We start from the raw sequence: 16,104 nt of genomic DNA, 5'->3' as shown, positions 1-16,104 counted from the left end.
TCTTCCCCCAGCTTTATATGCTGAACATGATGTCATATGGTATGGGATATCCCTTTGGTTGGTTGGGGTCAGCTGTCCCAGCTCTGTCCCCTTCCAACTTGTGCACCCCCAGCCTACTCACTGGTGGGGTGGGCTGAGAAGCAGAAAAGGCCTTGACTCTGTGTAAGCACTGCTCAGCAATAACAATAACATCCCTGTGTTATCAACACTGTTTTCAGCACTAATCCAAAATGTATCCCCATACTAGCTACTATGAAGAAAATTAACTCTATCCCAGCCAAGACCAGCACACCCTACTAAAAAGTCTGTCCCTGTCTTTCTTATAAGCCCCTTTAAGTATTGAAAGGCTGCAATAAGGTCTCCCTGGAGCCTTCTCTTATCCAGGCTGAAACAACCTCAACTCTCTCAGCCTTTCCTCACAGGAGAGGTGTTCCAGCCCTCTAATCATTTTTGTGGCCTTCCTCTGGACCTGCTCCAACAGGTCCATGTCTGTCTTGTATTGGGGACCCCAGAGCTGGATGCAGTATTCCAGGTAGTGTCTTACTGGAATGGAGGAGAATTACCTCCCTCAACCTGCTGGCCACGCTTCTTTTTATGTAGCCCAGGATATGGCTGGCCTTCTGGGCTGTGGGTGCACATTGCTGGCTCATCCAATTTTTCATTCACCAGTACCCCAAAGTCCTTCTCCTCAGGGCTGCTCTCAATCCCTTCATCCCCCAGCCTGTATTGATACTGAGGGTTGCCCTGACCCAGGTGCAGGACCTTGTACTTTAGTCTTGTTGAACTTCATGAGGTTCACATGGGCCTGCTTCTTGAGCTTGTCCAGGTCCCTCTGGGTGGCATCCTGTCCCTCAGAAGTGTCAACTGTGCCACTCAGCTTGGTGTCATCTGCAATTTTGTTGAGGGTGCACTTGATCCCACAGTCTCTGTGTCGCTGATGAAGATATTGGACAGGATTGGTCTCAATACAGACCCCTGAGGGACACCACTCGTCACTGATTTCCATGCAGACACTGAGCTGTTGACCACTACCCTCTGGATGTGACCATCCAGCCAATTCCTTATCCACCAAACAGTCCATCCATCAAATCCATCTCTTCCAACTTAGAGAAAAGGATGTTGTGGGGGACTGTATCAAAGGCCTTACAGAAGTCCAGGTAGAGGGCATCAGTTGCTCTTCCCTTGTCCACTGATGTAGTCACTCCATCATAGAAGGCCACTAGGTTGGTCAGGCAAGACTTGCCCTTGGTGGAACCATGCTGGCTGTCTCGAATCTCCTCCCTGTCCTCCATGTGCCTTAACGTAGGTTCTAGGGGGATCTGTTCCATGATCTTCCCAGGCACAGAGGTGAGACTGACAGGTCAGTAGTTCCCAGGGTCCTTCTTTCTACTCTTTTTAAAAATGGGTGCAATATTTCCCTTTTTCCAGTCACTGGGGTCTTCAAATTACTTTTCAGATATGGAGAATGGCTTGGCAACTACATCAGCCAGTTCCTTCAGGACTCTGGGATGCATCTCTTCAGGCCCCATAGACTTATGCTCATGTTCCTCAGGTGGTCTCAAATGATCTCTTACAGTGGGAGGGACTTTGCTCCCCCCAGCCTTGAGGTCCATCCTCTCAAGAGGTGTGGGAAGAAGGGTTGCCAGTGAATCTGAAGTAAAAAAAAGTTGTTGAGTACTTTGGCCTTCTCCTTGTTTGTTGTTACCAGTTTGCATGTCACTCTGCAAGAAGGAGGATCTAGGGAACTACAGGCTGGTCAGCCTCACCTCAATCCCTGGGAAGGTGATGGAGCAGCTAATCCTGGAAACCATTTCCAGGCACATGAAAGTCAAGAAGGTGATCAGGAATAGTCAGCATGGCTTCACCAAGGGGATTGATAACTTTATGCGATGAAGTGATTGGCTTGGTAGTCAAGGGGAGAGCAGTGGATGTAGTCTAACTGGACTTCAGAAAGGCCTTTGACCATGTCTCCTATAAGATCTTCATAGAGAAACTGTTGATATATGGGCTGGATGAGCAGACAATGAGGTAGATTGAAAACTGGCTGAATGGCTGGGCCCAGAGGGTGGTGATCAGTAGCACAAAGTCTAGTTGGAGGCCAGTGACTAGTGGTGTACTTTGGAGGACAATACTGGGTCCACTCCTGTTCAATGTCTTCATTAATTATCTGGACCATAGGGCAGAGTGTACCCTCAGCATGTTTGCAATGACACCAAATTGGGAGGAGTGGCTGGTACACCAGAGGGTGGTGCTACCGTCCAGAGGGACCTCAACAGGCTGGAGAAATGGGCTGACAGGAACCTCATGCAGTTCAAGAAGGGAAAGTGCAAAGTCTTGCCCCTGGGGAGGAATAACCCCATGCATGGGTATATGCTGAGGGCCACCCAGTTGGAAAGCAGCTTGGCAGAAGAGGCCCTGGGGTCCTGGTGGACACCAGGTTGAATATGAGGCAGCAATGTGCCCTTGCAGCCAAGGCTAACGGTATCCTGAGCCACATTAGGCAAAGTATTGCCAGCAAGGTTGAGGGAGGTGATCCTTCCCTTCTGCTCAGCACTGCTGAGGCTACATCTGGAGTATTGTGTCCAGTTCTGGGCTTCCCAGTATAAGAGACTGATGGCATTACTGGACAGAGTCCAATGAAGGTCCACAAAGATGAAAAGACTGGAGCATCTCTCCTACGAGGAAAAGCTGAGAGCTGGGATGGAGAAGACTCAGGGGGGGATTTCATTAATGTATGTAAATACTTGAAGGGAGGGTACAAAGAACAGAGCCAGGCTCTTTCCATTGGTGTCAGTGCCAGGACAAGAGGCAGTGGGCACAAACTGAAACACAGGAGGTTCCATCTGAACATCAGGAAACGCTTTTTTTGACCATGAGGGTGACTGAGAACTGGAGCAAGTTGCCCAGGAAGGTAGTGGAGTTTCCCTCCTTGGAGTTATTCAAAAGCCATCTGGATGTGGTCTTGGGCAACTGGCTCTAGGTGAGGTTCTTTGAGCATGGGGGCTGGACCAGATGACCTCTAGAGGTCCCATCCAACCTCAATCATTCTTCGAGTCTGTGAATTGGATTTATAGCATCTATAGTGATGATTGAATTGTAGGCTATTCAAGTCTCAAGGTTGATTAAACACAATGTCAAATATCTGTTATATTCTCAGAGATGAGAAGGATATAACAAAGATGACAGCAAGCAGTGTTAGTGGAGCATTCTTGGGGGTCACTAGAGAAACTAGTAATGCTAAGAAAATTCTCATGAGATGAGATACTATAGGTTAGATGCAGAGTTTTTTGGTTGCTTTTTTGAATCTCATTGGTATACTTGTACATGTGTTAATATAGTTACATCATAATTCTTCAAATAAGACGAGTAACCTAAGACTTGTAGATATAATTAGTCAAGTTACATGCTCATATAAGAGTATCACAATTTTTTTTCTGCAGTATGTTTTTTACTGGTTAATTAATGGCAGTGTATGCTTAATCGAGCCTTATGGTGTGGTTTCTTTATCAGCCACTGGTGCTGCAACCACAATCTATGCAGTTGAGGCAGATGGTGACCCAAATACTGGGTTTGAAAAGTCAAAGGAGCTAGGAGAAGTACAGTATCTTATTAAATGGAAAGGCTGGTCACACATCCATAATACTTGGGAAACTGAGGAAACACTGAAGCAACAAAATGTTAAAGGAATGAAGAAACTGGACAACTATAAGAAAAAGGATCAGGAAACAAAACGATGGTGAGTATTTTTATAATTACTTCCACATTGCATATTTTTTTGTAACAATATAGAAGTTTTATTGTTTTTCTGTGAGTTCTATTGCCTCTTTGCGAAGGCATAGTTTCAAGTGCCTATACAACAGAAAGACAAAAGCTTTACAGTTGAAACTTCCCTAACAATTATGATCCTGTAAGATTCTGAGCATACCAACTTTACTTGAGCAAGTGAGAATACTCACACATCTTGTAAATCAGGCCTTTAAGGAAGCAGCTTCTGCACCTAGATTTTAATGTGTCTGTTATAAATGAAGTTTTAACAAGATGGGTGGTGGATTTTCTGATTTTGTTTTAAATCTTACCTTTTACTAATTTTGTCATTGATTGTATTTTGATCAGAGTTCTTCAGGAATTGCTGCAGAGATTAAAAAAATCAGAAATTGCTAAAGCACTCAAAACATTACAACATTTAGTTTTCTTGGCTCAAACTTCTGTTAAAGCCTCAGAACCAAGAAGTGGAAAAAAAGCCTTATGTTTTAATGCTATGTTTTTGTATTTCATTTTGTTTGTATGGTTAATATAATCTGTGAATAGTGGTGGGATTTCTAGTGACTCCTACTCATAAGGTTGATTCTTATAGTGAGCCATCAGTGCTGTTCTGTGAAAATACCATGTGAAGTACACTACTCATTGTTGAGAACAGATATTGTAAATTATCTGCATGACTAGTACAAGCTGTAGCTGATAGTAATATCTCTTGATAAGCTTCTCAGTCATCAGTGATGAGGTATCTAGGCCAGATGCAACACTTTTATAGCAAGAATTTCAGTTATAGCTTCTTCAAAGAAGCTCTCTAATCAGCTTTCCTATGGTGCTTACATTCAGAGCTTTAAAATTGCCAGATTTTCTTAGTTTTAAAACTACACAATGTAATAAGTGCTGCAAATAAACTCCCATTTCAGGCTGAAAAATGCTTCTCCAGAAGACGTGGAATATTATAACTGCCAGCAGGAACTTACAGATGATCTACATAAACAGTATCAAATAGTGGAAAGGATAATTGGTATGTAACAAACTTCCACATGGAAAACAGTGTTGAGAATATTACAAGTTTATTGCTTGCATGTTGAATTTATAGTTAAGAAATTTAGGTTATTAGTATTCCTAACAGCTTAAGGAAAAACAAAATCTCTGATGAAGAGAAAAGTTGTCATATTGTCTTTGCTGTGAAACTAGTTTATGTTGTCTTATCACCTAAAATGAGTGCTTTCTTGAAGTACAGAAGGAAAATATTGATCTGGTATCTCTGATGCATTTCTGCAGCTCATTCAAATCAGAAATCAGCAGCTGGTTATCCAGATTACTATTGCAAATGGCAGGGTCTACCTTACTCAGAATGTAGCTGGGAAGACGGTGCTCTCATTGCCAAAAAATTTCAGGTGTGCATTGATGAGTATTTTAGCAGAAATCAATCTAAGACCACTCCATTTAAGGACTGCAAGGTGAGTGTGTAATTTCAATGGATTTATACAGTTATGATAATAAAAAGGAACTTGATGTATTTTATGCATCCAAAAATAAGATGCATATTATAACATTTTTTTGGAATGTTGTTGAGAACAGTAATAATGATAGTTATATTTATATATGTAGCAAGTATCACTATTAAGAATAGCCTTTTGTAGATATTTGTTCCCTACTTATTTTATTGCCATTCAAAGATAAAATTGTTTAGTGCTTTAATTTGTTTTAAAAGTAATCTTTGTGAATGAGTTCATGTCACTTCTGTTGTAGAATTTAGGTCAGCAAACTAATTTTAGCTTGCCAAATGGCCTAGTTGTCTGTGATGAATAAAGACTAGACTTGGTGACCAAACAGATTCCTACTGCTACTTTGTTTCTATAAGAAGACATTTTGGTAACTTCACTGAGTAGTAGGACTGATGCTCAATTTGCTTTTGACAGATTCTAAAACAGAGGCCAAGGTTTGTTGCACTAAAAAAGCAACCATCTTATATTGGAGGACATGAGAATTTAGAGTTAAGAGATTATCAGTTAAATGGACTGAATTGGCTTGCTCACTCATGGTGCAAGTAAGTATAGACTTAAATTAGTCTTGCTGGTTTTAATTTGAAAGCATTTATAAATTTATTTATTTGATTTTTATTTATTTTTTTTTTAGAGGGAATAGTTGTATTCTTGCAGATGAAATGGGTCTGGGTAAAACAATACAAACAATTTCTTTTCTGAACTACCTGTTTCACGAACATCAACTGTATGGGCCTTTCTTGCTAGTCGTGCCACTTTCTACCTTGACATCTTGGCAAAGAGAGATTCAAACCTGGGCTCCTCAGATGAATGCTGTGGTTTACTTAGGAGATATAACTAGCAGGAATATGGTGAGTATTTCTTTGTATCATTGAAAAGATTAGTGGTAAACAAAACTCACTTCATGTTCCTGTCTTATGCTAATCTCTAATATTTTTATTAGGAATGAAAAAATACTTATTTGAAACATTGTATGTGTTTAAATGCAAATTAAAAGCATAAATTTTGATCTGATATAAATGTATGTGAAAGATTTAATTCCTACTTAATTATAAAAAATATTAAAAATGCAATCTTGCATTTGAAAATAGTTTTTTGTCATGTGATTATTTAGGTGCAAAAAAGAAATATTTAAGCCTGACAGACATAATCTTAACTTGTTTTCTGAAAGGAGGAATGTAAGTAACTTTATCCATTAAAGTTTTTTTTTTTAAAAAAACAACTAAAAACCACGCACAAAAACCAATCCACAAAAAAACAACCAAACAAAAAACAACAAACACCCTACCACCATCACTGTTTAATAATTTAAAAAAAAAGCTTCATGTTTGTTATTCCTTTTTCATGATCAGATTCTTTTATGTCACTTAACATCTATGTTGCTGTAGTACCTGAAGTCATCCTGATCAATAAGACCATTTTTCTCTAGCTTATAATTCACTTGATTCTTCCTGTAGATAAGAACTCATGAATGGATACATCCACAGACGAAGCGATTAAAATTTAATATACTTCTAACTACTTATGAAATTTTGCTGAAGGATAAGGTAATCACACTTACTTCTTCAGGGAGATAAAATCATTTGTAGAATGTAAAACTCCTTTAGAGTTGGCACATATTTGGGTTCTGGGGCATTAAATGGATGGGGAGTATAACAGCTTTACTCTTGGAAGTATAACAGCACTTTAAGCACTTTTAGATTTTATGTATGTGTGGTGAAGCTTCCCCCCCTCCGAGTGGGTAAAACTTCTTTTTCTTCAGTTTGCTTGAGCTTCACGTTACTGTCTTAATTTCTTTGCATCTCATAATCTCTACTTTCCTGTTAGACTATCATCCAGGAACTGAAAAAACAAACCACCCCCTAGCCCCAAACACCTGTGATTCACAACTCTGAAATCCTGTGTTTTATCTTTGTATTTGTGTGTGCAGTATTATGTATATGTATATTACTACTCTCTTCATGATGGTAGCACATAGAGTTATTGTTAATCCTAACATATGAAAATTTTAATAAAAAAAGTTCTGCTTGTTGGCTTTCTATTTCATTTGTTTGTACATCCTGGAAAGAAAAGAATCAATAATGGATTTTTTTAAATTTTTTTTTTGCCAATTGAAAATTTATAGATCAGCTTTTTGCCTTCCCCTTCCCCCCAAATATAAACTTGGTTTATACTTTCCTTTTAAAACTTGGGATGCCTGCATAGCCTTTTGTTGAATTTAGCAAACATAAAACCCATAATACTAAAAACATATAAGTGTCCATTTTTTATTAAAATAAAAGTAGTAATGGTGTATATATAACCTTATGTAAAACATCAGAAATTGCATAATATATTAACTTGTATAATGTCCTGTCATGTTGTGTGTGTGTCCTGTGTCCCCCCCCCCCCCCCAATTTCTTTAAGTCATTCCTTGGTGGTCTGAATTGGGTATTTATAGGAGTTGACGAAGCTCATCGTTTAAAAAATGATGATTCCCTTCTGTACAAGACTTTAATAGACTTTAAGTCTAATCATCGTCTTCTTATTACTGGAACCCCTCTGCAAAATTCCCTCAAAGAGCTTTGGTCTTTGCTGCACTTCATCATGCCAGAAAAGTAAGGAATGTGATATTTATTTATTTTGTGGACAAGTTTCTTACGGTAGAATATTGTAATGGTTGGAGAATCAATAGAGATAAAGAATTGCATTGTGAAATAGTTTAAATACTTTATATAAAATAGATGCACATATTTTTCATGCTGCTCTTGATAAATTGTTTTGGTAGCAGCCTTTTCTGTTTTAGCAGTCCACAAAAAAGATGGATTGATATATAGCTTGGAACCCTGAAAAGATGCTTCATCTTAATCTAAAAGGAAAATCACATGCATTTAATCTAGGGAAACAGAATGGGGCTGAGGATGTCTTCTTTTCTGTGTTAGTGCCATGAATGAAAACAAGATTGTACCACAATGTTGGATATCCAGTAGTTCAGTCAGGCAACCAATTTGCCCTTATGGTTTGCATAGAACAGGTTTAGTGTATTGACGTTATTCTATACTGACCTCTATTTATATCTGGGATAAATAAGAGCACATGTTCCTTTCAAATATCTTGTAAATACAAAGCGCTTTAGCTCCAATTAGTTTTGGAGCTATGCATTGCATTGATTTCTTCAGAACCTTACAAGCAAAGCCACTAGGGTTGATGTCTAGCACCTATTCTTCATTTGATCGCAAAGTTCATTCTCTTAGTCTGTTAGCACATACCAGAAGGTAATCACATTTCAGCTAGTCCATACAAGCCGCAAAAGATATGCGGTCTGTTCTCTTGCACTTCTTCCAGCTATCTTCCAGCTATACAACTATTTTTTCATACTGCTCTTGAGAAATATAATGGAATTTCTGCAACCTTCTACCAGGGTTTCCAAGCAGAAAAATAAAATGTTGAGTTTTCACTGGAGAAATTAAAATTCAGTAGTTTTTGAACTTTCATTCTGCAAAAGTTTGGAAATTTCCATTCTCCTATTTGCAGACAAAATATTTGGAATTTCTTGTGAGGTGCAAATTTAGAAACTTATTTCATAAAACAGAGAGGAGTGGGGAAGAAGTCCATATGTGTTTGTGCACATGTGGTATATTTATGGTCTTTGTGTGTTCATGGTATGTCACTGTTTTACCTTTATTCTTTCTTCTGTTGAAGGTTTTCTTCCTGGGAAGATTTTGAAGAGGAGCATGGCAAAGGGAGAGAGTTTGGTTATGCAAGTCTTCACAAAGAACTTGAACCATTTCTACTCAGAAGAGTTAAAAAAGATGTAGAAAAGTCTTTACCTGCTAAGGTTGAACAAATTTTGAGGATGGAAATGAGTGCATTGCAGAAACAATATTACAAGTAAGTAATGACACTTTATAATTCCTGCTATTTTAATGATATATCTATATGAAAATTACTGAAGTGTAATAGTTCTCATAATGCAATTTGAACTGATATTTTGAGAGCTTACATCCTTCATATTTCCACAAATGGTTAGAAAATATATTACGTTCCACATTCTATGTCATAGGTGGATTTTAACCAGGAATTACAAAGCCCTGAGTAAAGGTTCAAAAGGCAGTACCTCAGGCTTTTTGAACATCATGATGGAACTCAAGAAGTGTTGTAACCATTGCTACCTCATTAAACCACCGGATGATAATGAATTCTATAATAAACAGGAGGCCTTACAGGTAATTTATTTATTTTTTTTTTTTTTAAAAGTGTTTTTACATCTCTAATATGCACACAGTAATTTTATAGTGTTTTGACAATTTATTAGTTCTTATTAAAATATATTAAGAAAGAATAATTTTTCTATTAAATGTGCATCCTAGGTTTTACAGGTAAGTGAATTGATTATTTTTTGTTTGTTTCTTAACTAGAACTGAATAATAGAGAGATCAATATTAAATAAAATATCCCTGGCTTGAATTATGATCAAATTAAAAAGGAAATAGTTTGAAATAGTCTGTGTATTTTCAGATTAAATAAATTTAAGACCTATTTTAAACCCAGATTAAAATAAATCAGTTAAACAGGTAAATTGAATATAAATACAAATGCATGTGGTAGTGGTACACCAACAATCCCATGTGACAGCAGAAAGTAATCTGCAGAATCTCTTTAAGCTTTTTTTATAATCAAGTACTGTTCTCTGCATGCTTTCAAACAACCAAAGTGAAAATGAAAAAAAAGTAATAAACATCCAAAGCTTAGTCTGGTTGTTTTGTTGTTATAAATGAAAGTAATTATAGTATCACTACCAAAGATGGTCTGTAATTGTGTTGTGGGTTTAGTTTGTTTGGTCTTTTTTTTTAAAGGTTAACTAATCTTTGTACTAAAACTGTTGAGAACTGCAGCAACAAATAAAAGGACTGTTATAATTGATGCAGTTTATAACAACATAAATGTTTCTAAAGATCAGATTTTTTTTTCTGTAAGCTTTGAAGTTCATAATTTAAATTCTTTCCCAAATTTACTAGATTGAAATCACAAGCTGTCACTGCACAAGCTATTTTATATTATAAAGTGCTTGTCAAAGCTAATGGATGTTTCATTTACAACTTGGCACGCTAACTACTTAAATTTATAAAAAAACTCATCAGAACTGTTCAGCCATTATTGCTAATGATTTGTAACAATTATTTCCTTGGGTTATCTGAATAAGCTTTGTTACCTCTAATTATGAATGATACGTCTTTCTCACTTCTGGCATAAAAAATAAAAACACCTAAGTCCAAATTTGTTAATTCCCAAAACTCTATCCTGAGCCTCTTCAGCTAGAGAGGCCTAATGTTTTCAACATTAAATTCGGCATGCACCTGAGTTTCTATTCTAGTTGTTCCCACTGGAGCTGAGAAGGCTTAACATTGTAACCTAGCTAAAGCCTGTTGACCTTTACAATAAAGATTCCTCTCACTTTTATCTTGCCTGAGAAACTTGACTGATTAGGCATTGTTTAAAAATAATTGGAGGATTAAGTAGCAATGCTTATTTCTGTTCAAAAGACAGAAAGTGAGGAGCAAGTAGTACTAAGGTAGTCAAGTAGTCTCTTTGTTGTTGTTATTATTGTTTATTTGGTAGAAAAGAACTTAAGTCTACACTGTAACTGCTCTAACTCGTGGCACAGTATATTTACTCAATATTTTAATGAAATGTTAAGATGCTGTTTTATGAGCCAGAGCTGAGAAACGCATTTATTTGAAAAACATGTTAGTCAGTACTCCTGTTGATTTTAGTTAGTGCGCTTAATGCTTTTATAATGAGCTTTTACAAGATAAAGACTGATTAAATACTTATTAAACTTTCACGTTCAGTTAATGAATGTCTAACCATCTGCAGTGTATATTAGTGTTGAGGTGAACTTATTTTGCAATACACATTTTCTTGTCTCGTAGCATTTAATACGTAGCAGTGGGAAACTGATCCTTCTTGACAAGCTACTGATTCGTTTACGAGAACGTGGCAACAGAGTACTGATTTTCTCTCAGATGGTAAGGATGCTAGACATCCTAGCAGAGTATTTGAAGTATCGTCAGTTTCCCTTTCAGGTAAGAATTTTTTCTGGTAGTAGTCAAGAAGCCTTGTTCTTTACCACTTTATCTTAATAAAAGTGTCCTTTTTGTAGAAAGATTTATGAAAGTTTAATTTTATGTACAGGAAAAGACTGGCAATTACTATACGTTAATAGTATTTTGAAATGAAACTGAAGAATTACTAAGATGAAGTGTTACATTACTTTTATATTCCCCCCTCCCTGAGTTGTTTTGGCAACTGAGAATTCCAGTTGCTCCAATTAGAATATAGTAGGAATTCCCTTTTAACTGTGTTATTGAATCTCTTTAGAGACTTGATGGATCAATAAAAGGGGAACTGAGGAAACAAGCACTGGATCATTTTAATGCAGAAGGATCAGAGGTATGGTATTAGTGGTTGGTTTTTTAATCTGCTCAGCTTTATTATTTTTTTCCCCAAGAAATATAACAAATACTACACAAAAACTGAAGATAAAGTGAGGGATGTATTAAGTTGAAATTCTGTTGCTATTGCCTAGACTATAAGGTTTACAACTCTTAACAAACAAACAAAAAAACCCCCAACCCACAACCAAAAAAATTCCTAAAAAACAAACACAAAAAAAAATCTAAGAGGAGGTTAAATAGGAAACACAGAATTTATTAAAATGGTGTTTAACTAATATAACTATGTAGTTATATTTTTAGATTTTTTTTCAGTGCTCTTTAATAAGGTAACTAAGTATTTTATACAAACTGAGGAATTTATTTTATGTAGGACTTAATCCTTCAGTTTTTACAAGAGCACTGAACTTTTACACAAGCTTTTGACATTGAAAACCTACTTAGACAATGGACATAACTGAGTTGTGTATATCCTTGCATGAAGAAAAACTATCTTTAATAGCTTTAAATCTGGCTTCTGTTATCTTTATTTTTTGCCTCTGATTTCCTTGCCCTGGAAGAAATTGAAGAACTGATTTCTAGCCATTGTTTGTGTACCACTTAAGATTCTTAGTTTATTTAGGTTTCCTACTATGGAAGCCATTCCATACCTTTGATAATCTTAGGTCTTTTGTCCTACGCTGACAGGGTTTTTCAGTAATAGATGCGTAGCATTTGTCAATTGCTGCTGAGTTTATGTTTCTGCTATGGTTGAGGAGGAAGGACTTAATTTCATAACATAAACTTCAGATATTTGTTAAATACAGAAGTTAGTTCTGTTTTAAATTTCTAGTATAGATATCATTGCCTGTTTCTGTTTCTGGAATCCTTGTAGTTGTATTGTACAGTTTTTAAAATGAAGGGGGATCCAAACTTCTCACAGTATTCAAGAATGGAGGCAAACTGGAGTTCTATAGCAATAAAATTGTTTCCTGTTTTATTCTCTATTTCTTTCCTAATAATCAATAAAACTTTTTTTTTAATTCTGTTACTGAGCTAAGGTATTCATGGAAATATCTGTAGCTCCAAGGACTCATTCCTGAGCAGTAATGGCTTGCTATTACCTTTTGCTATATTTAAAGCTCAAATTTATTTCCTATTTCACTTTAATTTCATATGCTTTTTTATCGCCTGTCTCATAAATCGTTCTCTAGTCCCTTGTAGTTGTCCCTGAATAACTCTGTATCATCTGCAAACTTTGTCACCTCATTGCTCATTTCATTTTCTTATTATTTATGAATATGTTGAAGAGCATTGACCCCAGCAGAATGCTTTAGTATTCTTAACAAAAAAACAGAGGGACTTAGGCACACATGAGACACTAACAACAAGGGGGGTTGTATTTTTGGTCAGTGTTTTGCTTGTTTTTTTTTCTCCCCAAGTGGCTTTTGCTCATCTTCTAGGATGCTGCTTCCTTTAAACCACAAAGTCAATAACTTCACAAAAGAAATTGATATCCATTTGCTTTATACTTATACTGTGTCTGGCTGGGCTGGAGTTACTTGTCTTCATAGCAGCTTGTATGGTGCTGTGGTTTAGATTTGTGACAAAAAGAATGCTAATAACATACCGGTGTGTTAGCTGTTGCTGAACAGTGTTTGCATAGTGTCAAGGCCTTCTCTGTTTCTCTCTCTGCCCCCTCCAGTAAATAGACTGGGGGAGGTGTAAAAGGTTAGGAGGGTACATAACCATACAGGTGGCCTGAACTAACCAAAGAAGTATTCCATGCCATATAATGTCATGCTCAGCAATAAAAAGGGAGAGGAGGGATTTAGGGAGGTTAGCCATCTTTTGCTTGGGAACTGGCCGGGCATTGGTCTTACCCATGGGGGGTGGTAAGTGATTGCCTTTGCATCACTTGTTTTGTTTTTTCTTTCCCACTTCTTCTCTTCTTATTAATTAATTTTTATCTTGACCCCCAAGTTTCCTTTCTTTTAATCTTGCTTTCTTTTTCCCCTGTCCCACTGAGGGTGTGGGGGAGAAATGATCAAGTAGCTGCATGGTGCTTAGCTGCCTACCAGGGTTAACCTATAACATGATCAAGAGAGTTTTAAACTAGAATTGATGGGGGAAGGAGATACCAACAAGACTGCAGTAGATAAGCCAAGGGTTGGCATGGCACCGCCTGAGGGTGGCAATGCTAGTGGGAACATTTACAAGCTTCTGGGAGCATGGAGGGCTCAGGAGCATATCTGAAATGCTTGTACACCAATACTCGCAGTATGAGAAACAAAACAGAATGAACTGGAAGCATTGGTCAGCTCCCAGAGCTATGATGCCTTTGGTATAAGTGAGGCTTGACGGAATAAGTCCCACGATTGGGGTGCTGGGATGGAGGTCTACAGGCTGTTCCAGAGGGATAGGCAGGGCAGGCAAGGCGGAGATGTTGCACTGTATGTAAGGGAGAGGCTTGAATGTACAGCCCTCGCAGTTAGTGATGATGTGGTTGAGAGCCTCTGGGTGAGGATGAGGGTGGTGGAAAACAAAGGAGATGTTGTAGTGGGTGTCTACTAACGATTGCCCAGCCAGGATGTCAGCGCTGATGAGTTACTCTATAGGATTGGTAGCCCTCGTCCTTATGGGAGATTTCAACTTCCCAGACATCAGCTGGGAGTACCATACTGCTGTGATGAGCAGGTCTTGGAAGTTCTTGAAGTTTGTAGGAGATAACTTCTTGTCAAAGGTACTCAGTGAGCCAACTAAGAAAGATGCCCTCCTAGACTTGCTAATTGTGAATAGAGAAGGACTCGTGGGGGGTGCGATGGTAGGTGGCTGTCTTGGCCACAGTGATCATGAAATAGTTGAGTTTAGAATTTTCAGTGTAATGAGAAAAAAGGACAGCAGAGTTGCTACCTTGGACTTCAGGAGAGCAAACTTTAAGCTATTCTGGGAGCCACTTAGCAGAGTCCCCTGGGAATCTACTTTTGAGGGCTTAGTAGTCCACGAGTGCTGGTCAGTTTTTAAGAACCACCTTTTAGAAGCACAGGAGCAGATGTAATCCCACTGTGTTGAAAGTCAAGCAAGCAGGGCAGAAGACCAGCTTGGCTGAACAGGGAACTCCTCGTGGAGCTCAAGAGGAAAAAGAAATTGTATGATCTCTGGAATCAAGGTCAGGCTTCTCAGGAAGATTACAGAGCCATGGTTCGTATATGCCGGGAGAAAACACAACAGACCAAAGCTCAATTAGAGCTGAAACTGGCCAGTGTTCTGTTAGATAACAAGAAAGGTTTTTTGACGTATATTAATAGTAAGAGGAGGTGTAAAGACAACATTGGACCGTTACTTCTTCAAGATGGTTGTTGTGGTTTAACCCTGGCCAGCAACCAAGCACCGTGCAGCCACTTGCTCACTCCCCCTCACCCAGAGGGATGGGGAAGAGAATTGGAAAGGAATGTGAAACTCAGGGGTTGAGATAAGAACAATTTAATAGGTAAAGCAAAAGCCGCGCACGCAAGCAAAGCAAAGCAAGGAATTCATTCACTTCTTCCCATGGGGAGGCAGGTGTTCAGCCATCCCCAGGAAAGCAGGGCACCATCACGCGTAACGGTTACTCGGGAAGACAAACGCCATAATGCCGGATGTCCCCCCACCCTTCTTCTTCCCCCAGTTCATATACTCAGCATGATGTCATATGGTATGGAATATCCCTTTGGCTAGTTTGGGTCACCTGTCCTGGCTGTGTCCCCTCCTAAACTGAAAATTCCTAGATTTAGTGTAAACATTACCCAGCAACAACTAAAACCATCAGTGTCCTATCAACATTGTTCTCGCACCAAATCCAAAACACAGCACTGCACCAGCTACTAAGAGGAAAATTAACTCTATCCCAGCTGAAACCAGGACAATGGTCATCTGACTATTAGGGCTGAATAAAAAGCGGAGGCATTCACTGCTTATTTTTGCCTCACACTTTAATAATACTGGTAGACCTTGGGCTGGCTGGTCCCCTGAGTCAGAGGACCATGAGTGTGGGAAGAGTGGCTTTCCACTTGTGGACACTGAAATTGTAAGGGACCAGCTAGATCAGCTGAATGTTCACAAGTCCATGGGGCCTGATGGGAGTCATCCCAGAGTACTGAAGGAGCTAGCGGATGTTACAGGAGGACCCATCTCGATCATCTACCAAAGGTCTTGGGAGTCTGGGGAGGTCCCTGCTGACTGGAAACAAGCTAGTGTTATTCCAGTCTACAAGAAGGGCGTGAGGGAAGACCCAGGGAACTACAGACCTGTTAGTCTAACCTCAGTTCCTGGAAAAATTATGGAGAAGATCATACTGGGTACTATTGAAAGGCTTCTAAAGAGCAATGCAATCCTCAGACTCAGTCAACATGGGTTCACAAAGGGAAAGTCCTGTTTAAACAATCTGATCT

At 38.4% G+C, this 16,104-nt stretch overlaps 1 protein-coding gene across 4 annotated transcripts in view; it reads left to right on the top strand.

The window, feature by feature from the left end:
- The window catches only part of LOC129734135 (chromodomain-helicase-DNA-binding protein 1-like), a 74,529-nt gene that overhangs the window by 28,945 nt on the left and 29,480 nt on the right, over positions 1-16,104 (top strand). For all 4 annotated transcript variants that reach the window (XR_008730448.1, XM_055700321.1, XM_055700320.1 and 1 more), the window contains 11 exons: positions 3,511-3,736; positions 4,677-4,777; positions 5,038-5,216; positions 5,679-5,806; positions 5,896-6,112; positions 6,719-6,808; positions 7,668-7,858; positions 8,943-9,131; positions 9,304-9,466; positions 11,174-11,326; positions 11,622-11,693. Coding sequence is in view for 3 of the 4 variants with exons in the window: in XM_055700321.1 (XP_055556296.1) it covers positions 3,511-3,736; positions 4,677-4,777; positions 5,038-5,216; positions 5,679-5,806; positions 5,896-6,112; positions 6,719-6,808; positions 7,668-7,858; positions 8,943-9,131; positions 9,304-9,466; positions 11,174-11,326; positions 11,622-11,693 (1,709 nt within the window). In the remaining variant the exon portion in view is untranslated. The remainder of the gene's footprint in view (positions 1-3,510; positions 3,737-4,676; positions 4,778-5,037; positions 5,217-5,678; positions 5,807-5,895; positions 6,113-6,718; positions 6,809-7,667; positions 7,859-8,942; positions 9,132-9,303; positions 9,467-11,173; positions 11,327-11,621; positions 11,694-16,104) is intronic.

Source organism: Falco cherrug (assembly GCF_023634085.1).
Source record: "Falco cherrug isolate bFalChe1 chromosome W unlocalized genomic scaffold, bFalChe1.pri SUPER_W_unloc_1, whole genome shotgun sequence".
Lineage (NCBI taxonomy): Eukaryota > Metazoa > Chordata > Aves > Falconiformes > Falconidae > Falco > Falco cherrug.
Note: the sequence above shows the minus strand (reverse complement) of the source record. Positions and strands in the feature narration are given on the sequence as shown.